General features: G+C 33.2%; 1 protein-coding gene across 3 annotated transcripts in view; it reads left to right on the top strand.

The window, feature by feature from the left end:
• The window catches only part of CCDC178 (coiled-coil domain containing 178), a 431,956-nt gene that overhangs the window by 54,310 nt on the left and 360,429 nt on the right, over positions 1–17,217 (top strand). For all 3 annotated transcript variants that reach the window (XM_039257381.1, XM_039257382.1, XM_039257380.1), the window contains exons 5-6: positions 8,215–8,237; positions 15,055–15,140. In XM_039257381.1, the coding sequence (XP_039113312.1) occupies positions 8,215–8,237; positions 15,055–15,140 (109 nt within the window). The remainder of the gene's footprint in view (positions 1–8,214; positions 8,238–15,054; positions 15,141–17,217) is intronic.

Here is a 17,217-nt window from a genome sequence, read left to right as displayed (position 1 = left end):
CACAAACAAGTAAGTGAATACAATGGAAAATTCCACTCTCTATAGTGTTGGAAATGAAAGTTTTAATCACTTTTACCTGTTGGAAAAATATTATTCCTGTGTTGTTGGAGTGTTTTGTTTTGTTTTGCTAACTTGACTGTCAACAGGCTTTCTTCCCACTTGGTAAATATTTCAGCCAGTCTTTATGGCTCTCTCTGTCCATGTTGGAAATACTGGTGCTCTCAAACTATGTCTTCTTCTGACTCTATTCTCCTTGTGGGTGATCCCATTTGAATTTATGTCATTTATACACTGTATATGTAGATTAAATTGAGATTTCCAGCTCAAATTTTACTTTTTTTTTTCTAGGACCCATATATCCAGTGCCCATTGAACACCTTTTTATATATGTCATTGGAGCAGCTCAAATTTGAAACATAAATTGAACTAGTGATTTCTTCTTTCTTCTGTGTTCCTAGGTGCAGTTAATAGCACCATTTATTCACCCAGGACCATAAATCAGGAGATTGATTAATTATATTGACCACTCACCTTTCCTCACACTTTATATATAGTTACTAATTTGTTTTGATTCCACCTCTGGAATGTGTCTCAAATCCAAACAATTCTATCTATGCTTTAGTATCTCATTCAGACCACTCTCATTTTTGCCAGGATTGCTAGGAGAGTAATTTCACTGGTTCCTCTTCTCTAGTCATTTCCTCTTCCCTCCCATCCTCCATATAACAGGCCATATGCCTTCTCTGTCTGAATATGTTGTAGCCGATAATCTGCTTAAAACCCTCCTCTGACTCTCTATTGTCATAATGATTAATTACTATCCTGTGGCATGGCATCAAAATCCCTTTATAAAATAATATTTACTCTTAACCTTCATGTCCTTTCATATGTTCTGTCTAGCTTTGATTACCTCCAACCTCTGGGCCTTAACCTATGAGATTGCTGTTATCTCTGTTTAGCCCTCCTATTCCCATAAAACCATCTTTGCTCTCCAAAGCTTAGGATAACTGTCTTCCTTTGAAATCTCATAAGACATTTTAATGCCCACTACTGTGACAATTAACACATTGTATTTTAGTTGTTACTTTATGGAAAGTAAAATTGTAAGATTTTGGAAGTTAGAGTTTGTATGTAAGTCATCAGTAACAATAGTACCTACCAGTACTTGGCACATTATAGGCATTAAATAAATGCCTTTTTGTCTGATCTATTTTATTTATTTTGTTTGTTTTATATCAATTTTTTATTTACATTGTAGTTAGTTAACATACTAATTGGTTTCAGGAGCACAATTTAGTTTTTTGTCACTAAAGTGTGACACCTAGTTCTCATCACAAGTGCCCCCCCCCTTAATACACATTACCCATTTAGTGTACACCTTGCCTACTTCCCTACTAGCAAACCTCAGTTTGTTCTCAATAGTCTCTTATGGTTTGCCTTTCCTCTCTTTTTTTCCATCCTGTGTTCATCTGTTTTGTTTCTTAAATTCCACATCTGAGTGAATCATATGGTTATTTGTTTTTCTCTGAATTACTTTGGTTAGCACAATACATTCTAGCTCCATCAATGTCATAGCAAATGTCAAGACTTCATTCTTTTTGATGGCTGAGTAATATATATACTGCACCTTCTTCATCCATTCATCATCAGTCGATGGACATTTGGGCTGTGCGTAATTTGGCTATTGTTGATAAGTAAATCAGGGTGCATGTACCCTTTGAATCAGTATGTTTGTATCTTTTGGGGGAATTCCTAGTAGTGCAATTCCTGGGTTGTAGGGTAGTTCTGTTCTTAACTTTTGAGGAACCGCCATACTGCTTTCCAGAGTCACTGCACCAATTTGCATTCCCACGCACAGTATAAGAGGGTTCCCCTTTCTCTATCTCCTCGCCAACACCTATTGTTTCTTGTGTTGTTACTTTTAGCCATTCTGATAGGTATGAGGTGGTATCTCATGGTTTTGATTTGTATTTCTCTGGTAATGAGTGATGTTTAGCATCTTTTCATGTGTCTGTTAGCTATCTGGATGTCTCCTTTAGAAAAGTGTCTATTCATGTCATCTGCCCATTTCTTAACTGAATTATTTGTTTTTTAGGTGTTGAGTTTGAGAAGTTCTTTATATGTTTTGGATACTAAACCATTATCATGTGTCATTTGCATATAATATTTTTCTATTACATGGGCCCCCTTTTAGTTTTGTTGATTGTTTCCTTTGCTGTGCAGAGCCTTTTTATCTTGATGAAGTCTCAGTAGTTCATTTTTGCTTTTGTTTCTCTTGCATCCAAAGATGTATCTAGTAAGAAGTTACTATGGCTGAAGTCAAAAAGGTTGCTACCTGTGTTCTTCTCTAGGATTTTGATGGTTTCCTGTCTCACATTTAGATCTTCTATCCATTGTAAATTTATTTTTGCATATGATATAAGTAAACAGTCCAGCTTCATTCTTTTGCCTGGTACTGTCTAATTTTCCCAACACCATTTGTTGAAGAGTCTATCTTTTTTCCTTTGGATATTTTTTCCTGCTTTGTTGAAAATTTGTTGACCATATAGTTGTGGGACCATTTCTGAGTTTTCTATTCTGTTCCTTGATCTCTATGTCTTTTTGTTCTAGCACTGTACTGTCTTGATGACTGCAGCTTTGTATACCTTGAAGTCGGGGATTGTGATGACTTCATCTTTTCTTTCCTATAAGATTGCTTTGGCTATGCAGGTCTTTTCTGGTTCCATATAAATTTTAGGATTGTATTTCTAGCTTTGAGGGAAACGCCGGTGGTATTTTGATAGGAATTGTGTTAAATGGGTAGATTACTTTGGGTAGTATAGACATTTTAACGATATTTGTTCTTTTAATCCATGAGCATGGAATGTTTTTCCATTTCTTTGTGTCCTCTTCAATTTCTTTCATCAGCGTTCTATAGTTTTCAGAGTACAGGTCTTTTACCTCTTTGGTTGGGGTTTATTCTTTCGTGTCTTACGGTTTTTGGTGCAACTGTAAATAGGATTGATTCTTTGATTTCACTTTCTCTGCTTCATTATTGGTGTATAGAAATGTCAGAGATTTCTGTATGTTGATTTTGTATCCTGTGACTTTGTTGAATTTATATATCAGTTCCTTAAATATATACACTTGAATGAATGGGTTCAGACATAATTTTAAAATTATTTCAAATTTTGCATGAAGCTGCTTTTTAAAACATGGGGAGGATGTACTTGTTTTTTTTTTTTAACTTTGAATTTGGCGTATTATTTGATAAACATTGCCCATGTTTTCAAGATGATTTGGACTCTTGAGTAAGTTAACTAGGAAACTCCAAATTGATTGCAAATTCAATGGTATGAGTATTCTTCCCAGATGAAAGTTGGTCACAATTGTGGAAAATAGTATTCAGTATTAGTATTCCACATCTACAAATATTTTATAATAAAAAGGAGATTCCTACTATAAAGTTATTTTTTCTTAATTTTTAGAATGGAAAATAGAAGGTTATATGATACTTTGCCTTAAAAATTTAAATAGCATTTAAATATATAAAAAATTTGGTAATACTTTTTAATAGAAATATGAAGTTAAATAACCAGGTGAGTTAGAATGTTATATATATCAAGCAGAATTTTGTGAACCATGGTTTAGAGCTAAAAGCAAATAAAGTTTTTGATTTCCCAGTAATGTGTTAATTTTTAAAAGTATGTCCAATGTGACATTTTTAGTACCCTTTCACTTTTGTTTCTCTTGCTTTTTGAAAAAGAAATAAAAAATGTATGGAATTTTGTGGTTCGTTGGGTAAAATTGGTTCACTGTGAATTATAATTTGTGTTTCTAAATATCTAAAATATTTATGGCAGTAAGTGAAATTCTAAGCTTAATTTTAAGAGGAATTTTAAAAATAATTTAGCAACTTTAAGAGATTTCTAAAACTTTTCTAAATATTTCAGATAAGTAATTATGAATATAAAACTCCAAAGTTTTTTGTGGTATTGTAAGCCTGCCCTTTGTTAACCATTTAAGTATCAATGTTATTTGAATACTAGGTATGTTAAGTTTTGCCTTCTTAGATCAAAGTCTGATTAAAATAGTTATTCTTTATTGCTTCAAGACTTACATCTACAAAAATGTTTCTATGGTAGTATTTTCATAGATTCTCCTAAAATTTTTATACCAAATTTAACTCTATTTTTAAAATATGTAGGTAACCTATTTTATCATTATAAAATACATCATTTTTTGTTGTGCTACCAAAAGGATTAAACTGATAGTATAAGCATTATATGCTTGTTGAGGATTTTAACAATTTTGTATAATTATGTCACAATTATTAAAGAGCCTCTTAACCAAATATTTCTGACTTTCTTGTCATACTTCAACTTCAAATGGTTTCTTAGGACTATTATTATATTATCAGTCTGTTGGTAGGTTTCTGCAGTATGTAGGACCATGAGTTACAAGTTAAACTGAGGGATAATATTTTCCTAATTATTGATTAGTTTAGGATCTAATATACTCACTGAACTCTCATTCTCTTCTCTGCACATTTATCGTTTGCCATTGTCTTTTGGGTTTATTTGGATTTTCTTACTGACCTGTCAGAACAAGTTGCTATCTTTAATTTGCTATGTGTTTTAAACTTACTCTCGCAGTTTGACTTGTCTTTTTACTTTATGATATCTTTTAGTTAAAATAAGTTTTTAATTTTAATATACTTACATCTTTCATTTTCCCTTTAAGTGCTTGATATCTTGTTTAAGAACTCTATAGTAAATCATGAAAATTTTTCTTCTATTTCTTCTAAAATTTTAATATTTATTTTGCTTGATATTTAATTGTTTAACAATGTGAAGTTGTATTTTTGTGTGTGTGCAGATACAAAGAATGGAATACGTACTTATATTCATTTGTAAAAATGGAGAAAATTATTTTTCTCAACATCAGGTTTTTGTAAAATCCAGTCATTTCTTAGAAATCTGTTATACAACATCTATCATATATCAAATTTTCTTTTTTTTTAAATTAAAAACATTTTTTTAATGTTTTATTTATTTCTAGGAGAGAGAGAGGCAGCGTGAGCAGGGGAGGGTCCGAGAGAGAGAGAGTGACAGACTCTGAAACAGGCTCCAGGCTCTGAGCTGGCAGTCAGCACAGAGCCAGACGCGGGGCTAGAACCCACGAACTGCGAGATCATGACCTAAGCGAAAGTCGGACGCTTAACCGACTAAGCCACCCAGGCGCCCCGAAATTTTCATATATGATTATATCTGTTTCTAACTCCCATCATTCCACTGGTTAATTTTACCTCTCTATGATAGTACCACATTTTACTAAACATGCTTCATAATATGATTTTTTAAAGATTATTTATTTATTTTGAGAGAGAGAGAGCTCGTGGGTGGGGGAGGGAGAGAGAGAATCCCAAACAGGTGGGACTCCATCTCACCGATTGTGAGATTATGAGCTGAGCGGAAATCAGGAGTCGGATGCTGAACCTACAAGCCATCTAGATGCCCCCATAATATGTTTTAATCTCTGGTATGGTAGTTCCCTCTTTTTTTCCTTCCTTATATTTCTTTGGCCGTTCTTGGTACTGGTAAATTTTAGAATAAGCTTGTCGTATTACATGCAAAACCCATTGGGATTTCAAACAACTGCATTCATCAGTTTTTTTATTATGTAGATGAGTTTAGTCTCTTCAGAAGTTTTTGTTTTTAGATTTCATTAAATCTGTTATACTGTTAGCACAAAAAAATTTCAGTTTTGCAAATTCTGAAACTAGTTTAGAGGAGAGGATTAAGTAGGAGGTAATGAGGGAGATGGGCAAATTAATGAAAACCTGATGCTAGGTTATTGCTTCTTTTACATATTAATATACATATAGTATTCATTTAACATATATCTGTGTGTATGTAATTATATGTGCATGAACATAGATGTGGCTAAATGTATATATAGATTAGTTAGCACACCTAGAGCATCCTATGGTTTCTGCCCATTTGTATTTAATTTTCTCTTAATTGCTGTTCATATGTGCAGAAGTATAGACAAATCTCTCTATTCTTTTATGTTAATTATATATTTTTTCTGCTTGTAGTAATTTTTAACTTATTTGCAGTACTTTTTCATTGAAAAATTTATATGTAAAAGCATTATCTGACAAATTTTGTATTATTTAACAAAATTTTCCTCATATCAAGATTATTAAAATGTTTTATTATTTCAGTACATCTTTTTTTTTTTTTTTACATTTGGCTTCTTCAGATCTGAAGTTTATGGCATAAGGCACATACCTTTTCTCTTCCAAGTAATTATTTAAATCATCTTAATATTGTTTATTGGCTTTTCCATCTCCCTTGTTTTGAAATGCAAATTTTATAAAAACCTAAATTCTCATCTATATAGGTAATGTAATGATTACATATTTTAGTCTTTTCATATTTGCATAACATTCTTTTTTAAGAAATTTTTTTGATATTTATTTATTTTTGAGAGAGAGAGAGAGAGACAGAGCATGAGCAGGGGAGGGGCAGAGAGAGAGGGAGATACAGAATCCAAAGCAGGCTCAAGGCTCCAAGCTGTCAGCACAGAGCCCAACTTGGGACTCAAATTCACAAACCATGAGATCATGACCTGAGCCAAAGTCAGATGCTCAACCAACTGAGCCACGCAGGCACTCCTTGTATAACAACATTCTTAAATGAAAAATCATCTTTCTATTTTTTAATTGTGGAGAAATATACATATGCCTTGAATTTATTATTCTTTTTTGTTCATTCTAGTGTTTCTGTTACATCTTAAGTAAATTTTCTTATTTGTTATGCTCTAATCTTTCCTTAAGTATACTCTTTTTTGTTTTTCTGTATTTATAAATAATGGACCAGACTGATTACTGGTTGTGAGCATAAGTTTTTTTGCTTTTTTTTTTTTTTTTGGTTGTGCTGCTGCTGTTATTTGTTTGCGTTTTAGCAGCTGTCAAAGACTGCTTACATCAAAGGTTTTTATCCAGTATATAAAAAATTATACCAGAACTCCTTGTAAATAGGAAGTAGTATGTTTAGGCAAGAAAGTTGAGGTACTCTTTTTTTACTTAAATAAGCATGCGTTTGAACTTGTTGTAGTACCTTAGAGTATTTTCACTCATTGATGAATCAGCCTTTGTTTTTCCCTACCCATCTGTTTGTTTCTATGTGAGATTCTGCTAGTTTTGTAGGTTCTGTTTTGTTTCTCTCTAGAACCACAACTTCCATTTTTAGACAGCCTCTCCATCTCAGGCAGATCTTGTGTGGCTAGAGCATTCTTCTCACATCAATGACTAGAAGGAATCTTTTCAGCCAGGTGTACTGGATTCTCAGAATGGAAAGCAATAAGACTAGTCTGCTTCACCACAGGGAGCCTTCAGTTATTTACTTTGATTTTCACCTGCTTCTTCTCACATGCTGGGAATTTTTCATGCGCTCCACAGAGAAGCCCTTTCACCTCCCCTGAAATGGTCTTCATTTTTCTCTTCTTAGTTATATTTTTCTTTGCTCCATTTTCACTAGCAGTCTCATCTGATTTCTTTCTATTTCTGGGAATTATTCTAAAGTATATGTTCCAGTGATTTTATTGGCAAACATATATATTTTTCTTTAGAAATATTGTTACAACATGGGAATTGAAGAGAAGTAATCGTGTTTACCCACCCTAACATCTGGAATTAGAGATTATCTAAGAAACTCATAAAATTACAACTATGTGTTTGGTCTTGGTGATTTCTGTCCCTCACAGTGCAAGATACTCTTAGAATATATCTGTAGAACATAACTCCTACCTTGGAGTTTATGGTCTAAAAAGAGGTACACTATAGAAAACGAAACATTTGTGAACATACCTATAGTTACGTGTTTTCCACTCTTTGGTAATATATTATAATTCAATGGATATAATACGCTTCTCATTACGTGCAAAGTATTTTGGGAGTAAGTGGCATTGAACCGGCCCTTGATGAAGGATTGAAGATTTAGAAGATGAAAGATAAGAACAATTAGGTTGGAGTAATAATGAAAGGTCTGCTTAGTAGAAGTATAATGAATGGTTTAGAAATAACAGAGTATATAGTTTGACCAAATATAATGAGCATATGAAGTGGAGCACTTAGTTTTATCAGTGAGTTTAAGTATAAGTTAAGTTTACTATTATTTTTTGAAATATTAAAAATTTGATTTTTATTGAGATATTTTATCTTGACAGTTTGAAACTTCTCTTGAAGAATGGTAAGCTCCTTTCATTCTTTTTAAATTGTTTTTATGTTCAAATTTTAATAACTAATGTGCTGTATATGAATTTTACTTCAAAAGAAACAAAATGAAAAGCAGCTTTCTTTGTATTTGATATTAAAATGTATTTTTGAAAATGTAAGACTTAGGATGTCACTGCAAATGACAGAATAGGGATCGCGAGGGCTCTGCCCCACCACAAAGAATGTTGGCAAAAATTGGTCATAATCAACTTTTATACAAATCTGAATTTAGTTAAAAACAGCAGCCATGGGAAGAGTAATGAAGTGTCTGTGGCATTGTGTTAAGAGAACACTGTGGCACTTTAAATTGCCCACTTGCCGTTCCCTGGCTCCCAGGTCAGTGGTGGCCATGAAGAGAGCAGCCTGTACTTGTGTAGATTGCTAGTACCAGAGCAAACAATATGGACCTTATTCTCAAAGAATTGTGTTTCAGTGTTTTGACCTGTCTGATGACTCCTTGAAGAACCAGCACAAAGGCTTGTCTTTGTTTTGCCTGACTTAGAGCAATCACTCAGCTGGAAGCACTCACAGGCAGTCTTTACTGAAAGCGTTTAAAGGCATATACTGGCCACCTCTGTCTGAGGCTTTACCTAACAGTGGGGACAAGCTAAAGCAGATCGAAATGCCTAGGAAAGAGGAGGTGGGCAAAAGAGATACATGGGGGAAATAGGGTTCTTCAAAGCTGCTGTATATGCTGGAGCATCCAGAAGTGCACACCTATGACCAGTGTCAGACACGTGTTCAGGGAAGATCCAAGAAGATCCTGATCATTTATCTCCAGCTGACCTTTAGGATCGGTGCAGGGGAGAACTGAAGATAGAAGCAGAGTTGTAAACAGCCTGGATAAGTATTAAAGGAATACACAGAGCCAGTCTGCTAGGACTGAGAGAGTTGTTTGTTTGTTTGTTTGTTTTTCTTTTCCTTTTCCTTTTTCACTTTCTTTCCCTTCTTTCTTTTTTCTTTGACCTTTTTTTGATCTAAGATAATTTGGACAAAACATAAGTTTACCAGTAAGCTAATGAAACACCTAGTTCAGTGGCCACGCAAAATGTATTTTGAAGAACTACTAGTAAACAAAGAACAACAACCCACATTAAAACAGCAACAACAAAGTCCACAAAGGGAAGGTTATCTTATTTACATTTTACATCAAACTATTTAAAATGTCCAGTTTCCTACAAGAATTATGAAGCAGGCAAAGCAAAAAAGAAAGTTTGTGCCGTTAACAAGTGGGGAAAAGAAATTTTTAAAAAGTGTCCCTGAGAAATCTTAGACATTGGACTTACTGGACAATAGCTAAATAAACTATCTTAAATATTCTCAAACAGATAAAGGAACTATGGACAAAGTTAAAACTAGGAAGCTAGTGTCTCAACAAATTAAGATTATCAACAAAGAAATAGAAATTATAAAAAAGAACCAAGTTGATACTGTGGAGCTCAAAAGTCCAGTAACTAAAATGAAAAATTAATTAGAGATGTTCATCAACAGATTTGAGCAGTCAGAGGAGAGAATCAGTGAACTTGAAAATAGGTCAATTGAGATTCTTCACCCTGAGGAGCCGAAAGACAAAAGGATGAAGTAAAATGAGCAGAGCCTAAGAGATGTGAGGGACACCGCCACAAATACAAATATATGCATAATGAGAGTGCAAGAGTAACAGGGAAGAGAAAAAGAGAATATTTGAAGAAATTTGGCTAAAAATTCCCAAATTAAGAAAGATATGATATACTTTTACTGAATTTAGTGAACTCTAAGCAGGATAAAGTCAGAGATCCACATGTTATGGTCAAATCATTGAAAGCCTGGGAGAAAAGAATATCTTGAAAATAGCAAGAGAGAAGTGACTCATCATGAATAAGGGATCCTCAGTAAAAATAAGTCAGTTTCTCATTAGAAATTATGGAGGCCAGAGGCATGATACATTTAAAGTGCTGGAAGAAAAAAAACAGAACTGCCAAACAAGAATTTTGAATCTTGCGAAAGTGTCCTTCAAAAATAAAGGAGAAAGTAAGATATTTTCAGATAAACAAAAATTTGAGGGGCTCCATATCTAGCAGAACTTTCTATCAGAAATCCTAAAGGTAGTCTTTTAGGCAGAAATCAAAGGACACTAGATAGTAACTTGAAGCCATATGAAGAAGTGAAGAACAGTGATATAGCTACCAAGATAGGTATAAAAGTCAATATGAATGCGTATTTATTTTGCATTTCTTTTATTTTCCTATATAATTTTAAGATAAATGGATAAAATTATAAATCTATATTAATAGGCACATAGGGGCACCTGGATGGCTCATTCGGTTGAGCCTCTGATTCTTGATTTCAGCTCAGGTCATGATTCCAGGGTCTTGGGATGGATCCCCACATTGGGCTCCACACTGAGTGTGAAGCCTGCTTAAGATTCTCTCTGTCTCTGTTTCCTTCTGCTCCTCTCCCTTGCTCACACTCTCACTCTCTTTCAAATTAAAGGGTGTGTGTATGTGTGTGTGTGTGTGTGTATGTGTGAGCATGTGTGTGTGTGTAGGCACACAGTGTATAAATGATAAATGTGTAATTTATAAAAAAAGACACATAAAGGGAGGGAGCAGAATTACAAAGGAACAGGATTTTTTCAATACTACTGAACCTACATTGATTTTAAGTCAAACTTAATTTTTATGAAGTTAAGATGTTAATTATAATCGCCAGTGAACCACTAAGAAAAATTCTAAACAAAAACACCAACATAAATCCAATAAAGAAACTAAATACACTAGAAAAAAAAATCAACTAACTACAAAATAAGGCAATTATGGAGAAATTAAAGAATGAAAACTCTTTAAGTATTATAGAAAAGAAGTAGCAAAATGATAAAAGTAGGTGCTTTTTTTAAGTTTATGTATTTATTTCCAGTTAAAGCTTATAAGACAAAGAATAATTGACATCTTGATAAAGAAATCATTTTATCAAGAGTATATAAAAATTATATACATACCCAAAACTTAACTTCAAAATTCCTGGAGTTAAACTGACAGAATTAAAATAAGTCCTTTCTGACTCAATGGAATGAAACTAGAAATCAAGAACAGAAAGAAATCTAGGAAATCCGTGTGCATGTAGATATGTAACAACATGCTTAAAAAAAAGCTGTGAGTCAAAGCTGAATTCACAGAAGAAATTAGGAAATACTAATTGAATGAAAATGAAAACACAGTATACCAAAACCTGTGGGATGCAGCAAAAGCAGCGTAGTGTTTGGAGGGCACTTTATAGCGATAAGTGCTAACATTAAAAATGAAAATTTGACTTTAATAGCCTAATTCAATATCTTACAGAGCTAGTAAAAAATGAATGTGCTAAAGCTAGCAAAAGAAAGGAAACAATAATAAGTCAAGAATAAAAAACAGTAAATAGTATCAATAAAACCTTGTTTCTTTGAAAAGATCAGCCAAATTCACAAACCTTTGATTAGAGTGACAAAGGAGAAAAAGACTTGATTTATGAAAAAAAAATTAGGGACATTACTATAGACTTCACAGAAATAAAAAGGGCTATAATACCATGAACAATTAATAATACTATGAACAACAAATTTAGATAACCAAGATGAAATAGACATGTTCCTAGGAACACATACACTAACAAAACTGATTGAGAAGTAGAAAATCTAAACAGATTTGTAACAAGTAAATAAATCAGTAATCAAAAATCTCCCAACCCAGGACCAAATGGCTTCACTGGTGAATTCTACTAAACATTGAAAGAAGAACTAATTCCTGTGTTTCTCTAACTCTTTCATAAAATGGAAGAGAAGGGAACGCTTTTCAATTCATTTTACAAGGCTAGCATTGTTCTGATACTAAAGCCAGATAAGGACAAGAAAAAGAAATGTAGACCAATGACTTTATGAATGTATATGGAAAAATCTTCAACAAAATGCTAGCAACCTGAACCTAGCAACATAATAATAGAATTATATCTCATGATCAAGTGAGATTTTCTTGCAGGAACCATAAGGGGGGTTCAAAATAACAAAACTAATCAATGTGTAATATACCCATAGTAATAAAAGGGGCAAACCCATGTGAACATCTCAATTAATGTGGAAAATATGTGGCAAAATCCAGCACCTTTTTTTCATGATGGAAATACTTAAAAAAACGGATTGGAAAACATGATAAAGTACATTTAAGAAAAACCCTTAACTACCATTATACTTAATGTTTAAGATAGAAATTTTTCAACCAAAGATCGGGAAGAACACAAGGATGCCTGCTCTTGTCACTTTTATTCAACATTGAAAACCTCATACATGGCTGGTGGAAATATCAAATGGTTTAGCCACTTCGAAAAAAATAGTTTTGGTGGTTCCTCAAAACGTTAAACCTAGAGCTACCACATCACCCAGCAGTTCCACTCTGAGGTGTGTACAGAAAAGATTTCAAAAGGACAGGTGTTCAAATAAAATATTGTGTGCAGATGTTCATATCATGAGTATTCACAACAGCCAAAAAGTGGAAACAGCCTCAGATTTTTCAATGGAGCAATATATAAATAAAGAGTGGTATATCTATACAATGGACTATTATTCAACCACAAAAAGTATAAACTTTTGATGCATGCTGCAGCATGGATAAACTTCTAAACCATTATGCTAAGTTAAAGAAGCCAGACACAAAAAGTGACTTATTGTGTGATTCCATTTATATAAAATATCCATAACAGGTAAATCCATAGAAATGGGAAACACACTGGTCATTGAAAGGGGCTGGTGGGGAAGGGCAAGGCCAGAGGTTGCTTAACAAATCAGAGGCTGCTCTTCTGAGGTGAAGAAAATGTTTAACCAGTAGATGGGGATGATGATTACACAACATTGAATGTAGTAAATGCCATTATAGTTTACACTTCCAAATGGTTAATTTTATGTAATATGACTTTTGCCTCAATTAAAAAATATATATATAAGAATTAAAGCAAAACTTTGCTGGTCCCCGAATTAAATGAATTTTAGAATAAAATACACAAAAATAGGTTCAATGATATGTAATAAGTTAGTATATCATGTAATTAGTATTACAAGCGAGTAGGGAGAGCATTATTTAGTAATAGATGCTGGGACAATTGTTTTTCCATCTTTAATTAATTCTTTTATTTGAGTAGACACACAATGTTATATTCATTTCAAGAATACAATGTACTGATTCAACATTTTTTAAAGCAAACAAGCAAGGAAAAAATACAGTATTTAAAACATATTTAAAAATGAAATTAAAATGATAGGAAAAATATAATGAATACTTATCTGACATCATATTAAACAGGCTTTCTTAAATAAATTGTGGAACAAGGAGATACACAATATGCAGTTATCAGAAATATTAAACAGTAGTCAAATATACCAGAAACAATGTCATGTAACTATAACAGCATGTAATATTTTATGACTCTAATTCTGTAAAAATTGCAATATCATTAGAATATTATATTCTATGTTATATTTTAAAAAAGTGAATTATATTATGATTTTTGGTATGTATGAGATTCCTTTAATTCATAATACTTATTTAATAAGAAAAATAACAATTTAATAAAAATAACTCCCTTCTTTATTGTTGATACTGTTTTTCTTATAACTTTCAGCAGAGGAAATATACTTCTTTTTGATTACAATGAAAACGTCTGGATTCTAGAATTGGATCAAATTCTCTATATATTCTCTCTATATTATTCATTATATAGAACTTTACCTAGAAAAATTCTTTTTTTTTTACACTTTTATTTATTATTGAGATATAGAGAGAGACAGAGCATGAACATGGGAAGGGCAGAGAGAGAAGGAGACACAGAATCTGAAAGAGGCTCCAGGCTCTGAGCTGTCATCATAGAGCCTGTTGCGGGGCTCGAACTCACAAACTGCAAGATCATGACCTGAGCCGAAGTCAGACGCTTAACCGACTGAGCCACCCAGGCGCCCTTTACCTAGAAAAATTCTTTAGAAAAGAAATAGCATATTAATTTGAATATTTCATAAACACGTTATAATTTCAAATCTGAAATAGCATTTTTGGTTTTGTAATTTAATTTGGTGTCTCAGAAAGTGCTAAACTCTGAAGTCAGAGAAATAGCTCTCAAATTATTCTCAATAAACTCCCCTTTTACAGATAAAACACTCTCCAAGAAACACCAATTTCTCTCTCTCTCTTTTTTTTTTCTCCAAGTTTATTTATGTTGAGTGAGATCAAGAGCACAGGCTAGGGAAGGGCAGAGAGAGAGGGAGAGTGAGAATCCTAAGCAGGCTCTGGGCCATCAGTACAGAGTCTGATGCGGGATTTGGTCTTATGAAACATGAGATCATGACGTGAGCTGAAATCAAGAGTCAGATGCTTAACTGACTGAGCCACCCAAGCCTAACCCATTTCATTTTCAAAAAAGAACTGTTTTAAGATCCCCTGAAATATTTTCAGGTCATTTGTAAGAAACTTTAAATTTCTATTAATTTACCATGAATTATAAAACCCATCATGTATCAGAATTTTGCTATGTTTCTCTCCTATACAGTAGCAACTATAAGGAGAGAAACTTTAATTTGTAAAGAACTTTGTAAGAAGTTTGTAAGAAACTGTAAATTTCTATTAATTTACCACGAATTATAAAACCCATCATGTATCAGAATTTTGCTATATTTCTCTCCATATAGTAGCATTAGCATGCATAGTAAGTTTCACCACAACTATTTAAAATTTAAAATGTAAGAGAATCACCTAAAATTTGTTTTACTAGCTTTAAGTTGCTTCTTTCCCTTTATATAGGTACAAAACTTCTTCCACAGAAGAGTGGAAGGAAGATTGGAGCATTGCTACACCAGTGAAAGAAGTCAAACCAGAAGAAGAAAGAGGTAAAATCATACCTCACGCTTAGATAAGTGAAATTATATTTAAAAGCTCATTGACTTTTCATTTAATATATTTTAATTATCACAATAATCATTTTTAAAAGTTTTATAATTCTTGTGAGTATCTAATAGAAGAAAGAGCCTTCTATATTATTAGATTAAACAACAAAACTCAACAAATATTTATTAAACAATATACTCGGCTGGGTCCTAAGTAGATAATGATCCCTTCCCACCTCTCAAGAAACTAACTATAATTCAGGGCTGTCCAGTCGAACTTTCTGGGATAATCAGAGTGTTCTCTATTTCCACCATCCAGTAGAGTAGCTACTAGCCACATATAGCTGTTAAGCACCTGAAATGTAGCTAGGGAGTCTGAGGAATTCAACTTTTAGGTTTAATTTTAATTTACATTAAATATAAATAGTCACATATGGTTCATGGTTACCATATAGGACATGGAGGCTCTGCTATGTGTGTGTGTTTATATATATATATATATAAAGATTAATACATATTATATATAAAGATTAATTATATAAAGATTAATATCTTGTCACAGTTTACAAAATGTACAATTTATATACTGAAATAAAATTGTGTTAAAATTACTTCAACATATTTGAATTAATTTTTTTTTGAGAGAGAGCATGCATGCACCTGCTCTCGTGAGCAATGGAAGGACAGAGGGAGAGGGAGAGAGAGAATCTTAAGCAGGCTCCACTAACCAAGAGCCCTACATGAGGCTCAGTCTCATGACCATGAGATCATGACCTGAACTGATATCAAGAATTTAACAGTTAATGGACTGAGCCACCAAGGCACCCCTGTAGTTTTAATATTATATTGAACACCTCTTCCTACCTTCACCACAAATATTTGTTAAACATCTTATTTTCATGAGAGATAACTAATGAATTCAGGACTTTTTTTAATGTATACTTATTTTTGAGAACAGGGGGCCAGAGTGTGAGTGGGGAAGGGGCAGAGAGAGAGGGAGGCACAGAATCTGAAGCAGGCTCCAGGCCTGCTGTCAGCACAGAGCCCAGTATGAGGCTTGAACCCGTGAACTTCAAGATCATGACCTGAGCCGAAGTTGGAGGCTTAACTGTCTGAGCCACCCAGGCACCCCGATTTCAGGACTTTTTAAAAAAAGTGTTTATTTATTTTGAGAGAGAGAGAACACGAGAGCAGGGGAGGAGCTGAGAGAGAGAGAGAGACAGAGAGAGAGAGAGAGAGAGAGAATCCCAAGCAGGTTACATGCTGTCAGTACATAGCCAGATGTGGGGCTTGAATCCTCAAACTGAGATCATGACCCAAGTAGAAATCAAGACTCAGCTGCTTAACGGACTGAACCACTCAAACACCTCATGAGTTCAGGACTTTTTAAAAGTACTAATACTTTGTTTTTCACAACTTTCATTCATAGTGAAGCTCTGTGTTTACTATTTCCACTTTATTATTTATATCTACACTGAAGAAAAATAAAACCTCATTACTAATTAGTTTTTCACGTGACAAATGCTATAAGATAAATATATCAATGACCACAAGATAACAGTGAGACAGCTATGTTTACTGTAAACTCATACATTTGATCCCAGAGTATAAGACAGTATCAAGTTGAGGAAGATTTATTAGGTGTTTGTGCTAAAAAAAAGAAGAAAAATTGCAAGTGGTTGCTCACTTAGTATGAAACAGTAAAACCAATTGAAATGATATTCTAGAAAAAAATTGAAAGATAGATTAAATACAATGAATTGGAGGCATCTCAAGTTATAAACACAGCGTTTATTTTAGGTTGCTATCATAGAAACAGTACAAAAGACATCTTGTACAAACATGATAGACATATTTGGCAAAACATATTTATATTGCATGAGATGTGCTCTAATTTGACGTGGCATTAATTCACCACACATTTCAGACTGAAGTCTTGTTATAGGAATTGAATATATCATAAGTTGGCTGGAGAACACAGTGTTCACTGTGTATGTTGTCATAAAACAAACAAAAAACCCAGACACTTAACAATATAAAATATCCAGGATGTGGTAGAATTTGAAAGGAGAGAAAAATA

This window comes from Hyaena hyaena, unplaced genomic scaffold (genome assembly GCF_003009895.1).
Source record: "Hyaena hyaena isolate Hyena2069 unplaced genomic scaffold, ASM300989v1 scaffold_616, whole genome shotgun sequence".
NCBI classification, from domain to species: domain Eukaryota; kingdom Metazoa; phylum Chordata; class Mammalia; order Carnivora; family Hyaenidae; genus Hyaena; species Hyaena hyaena.
Note: the sequence above shows the minus strand (reverse complement) of the source record. Positions and strands in the feature narration are given on the sequence as shown.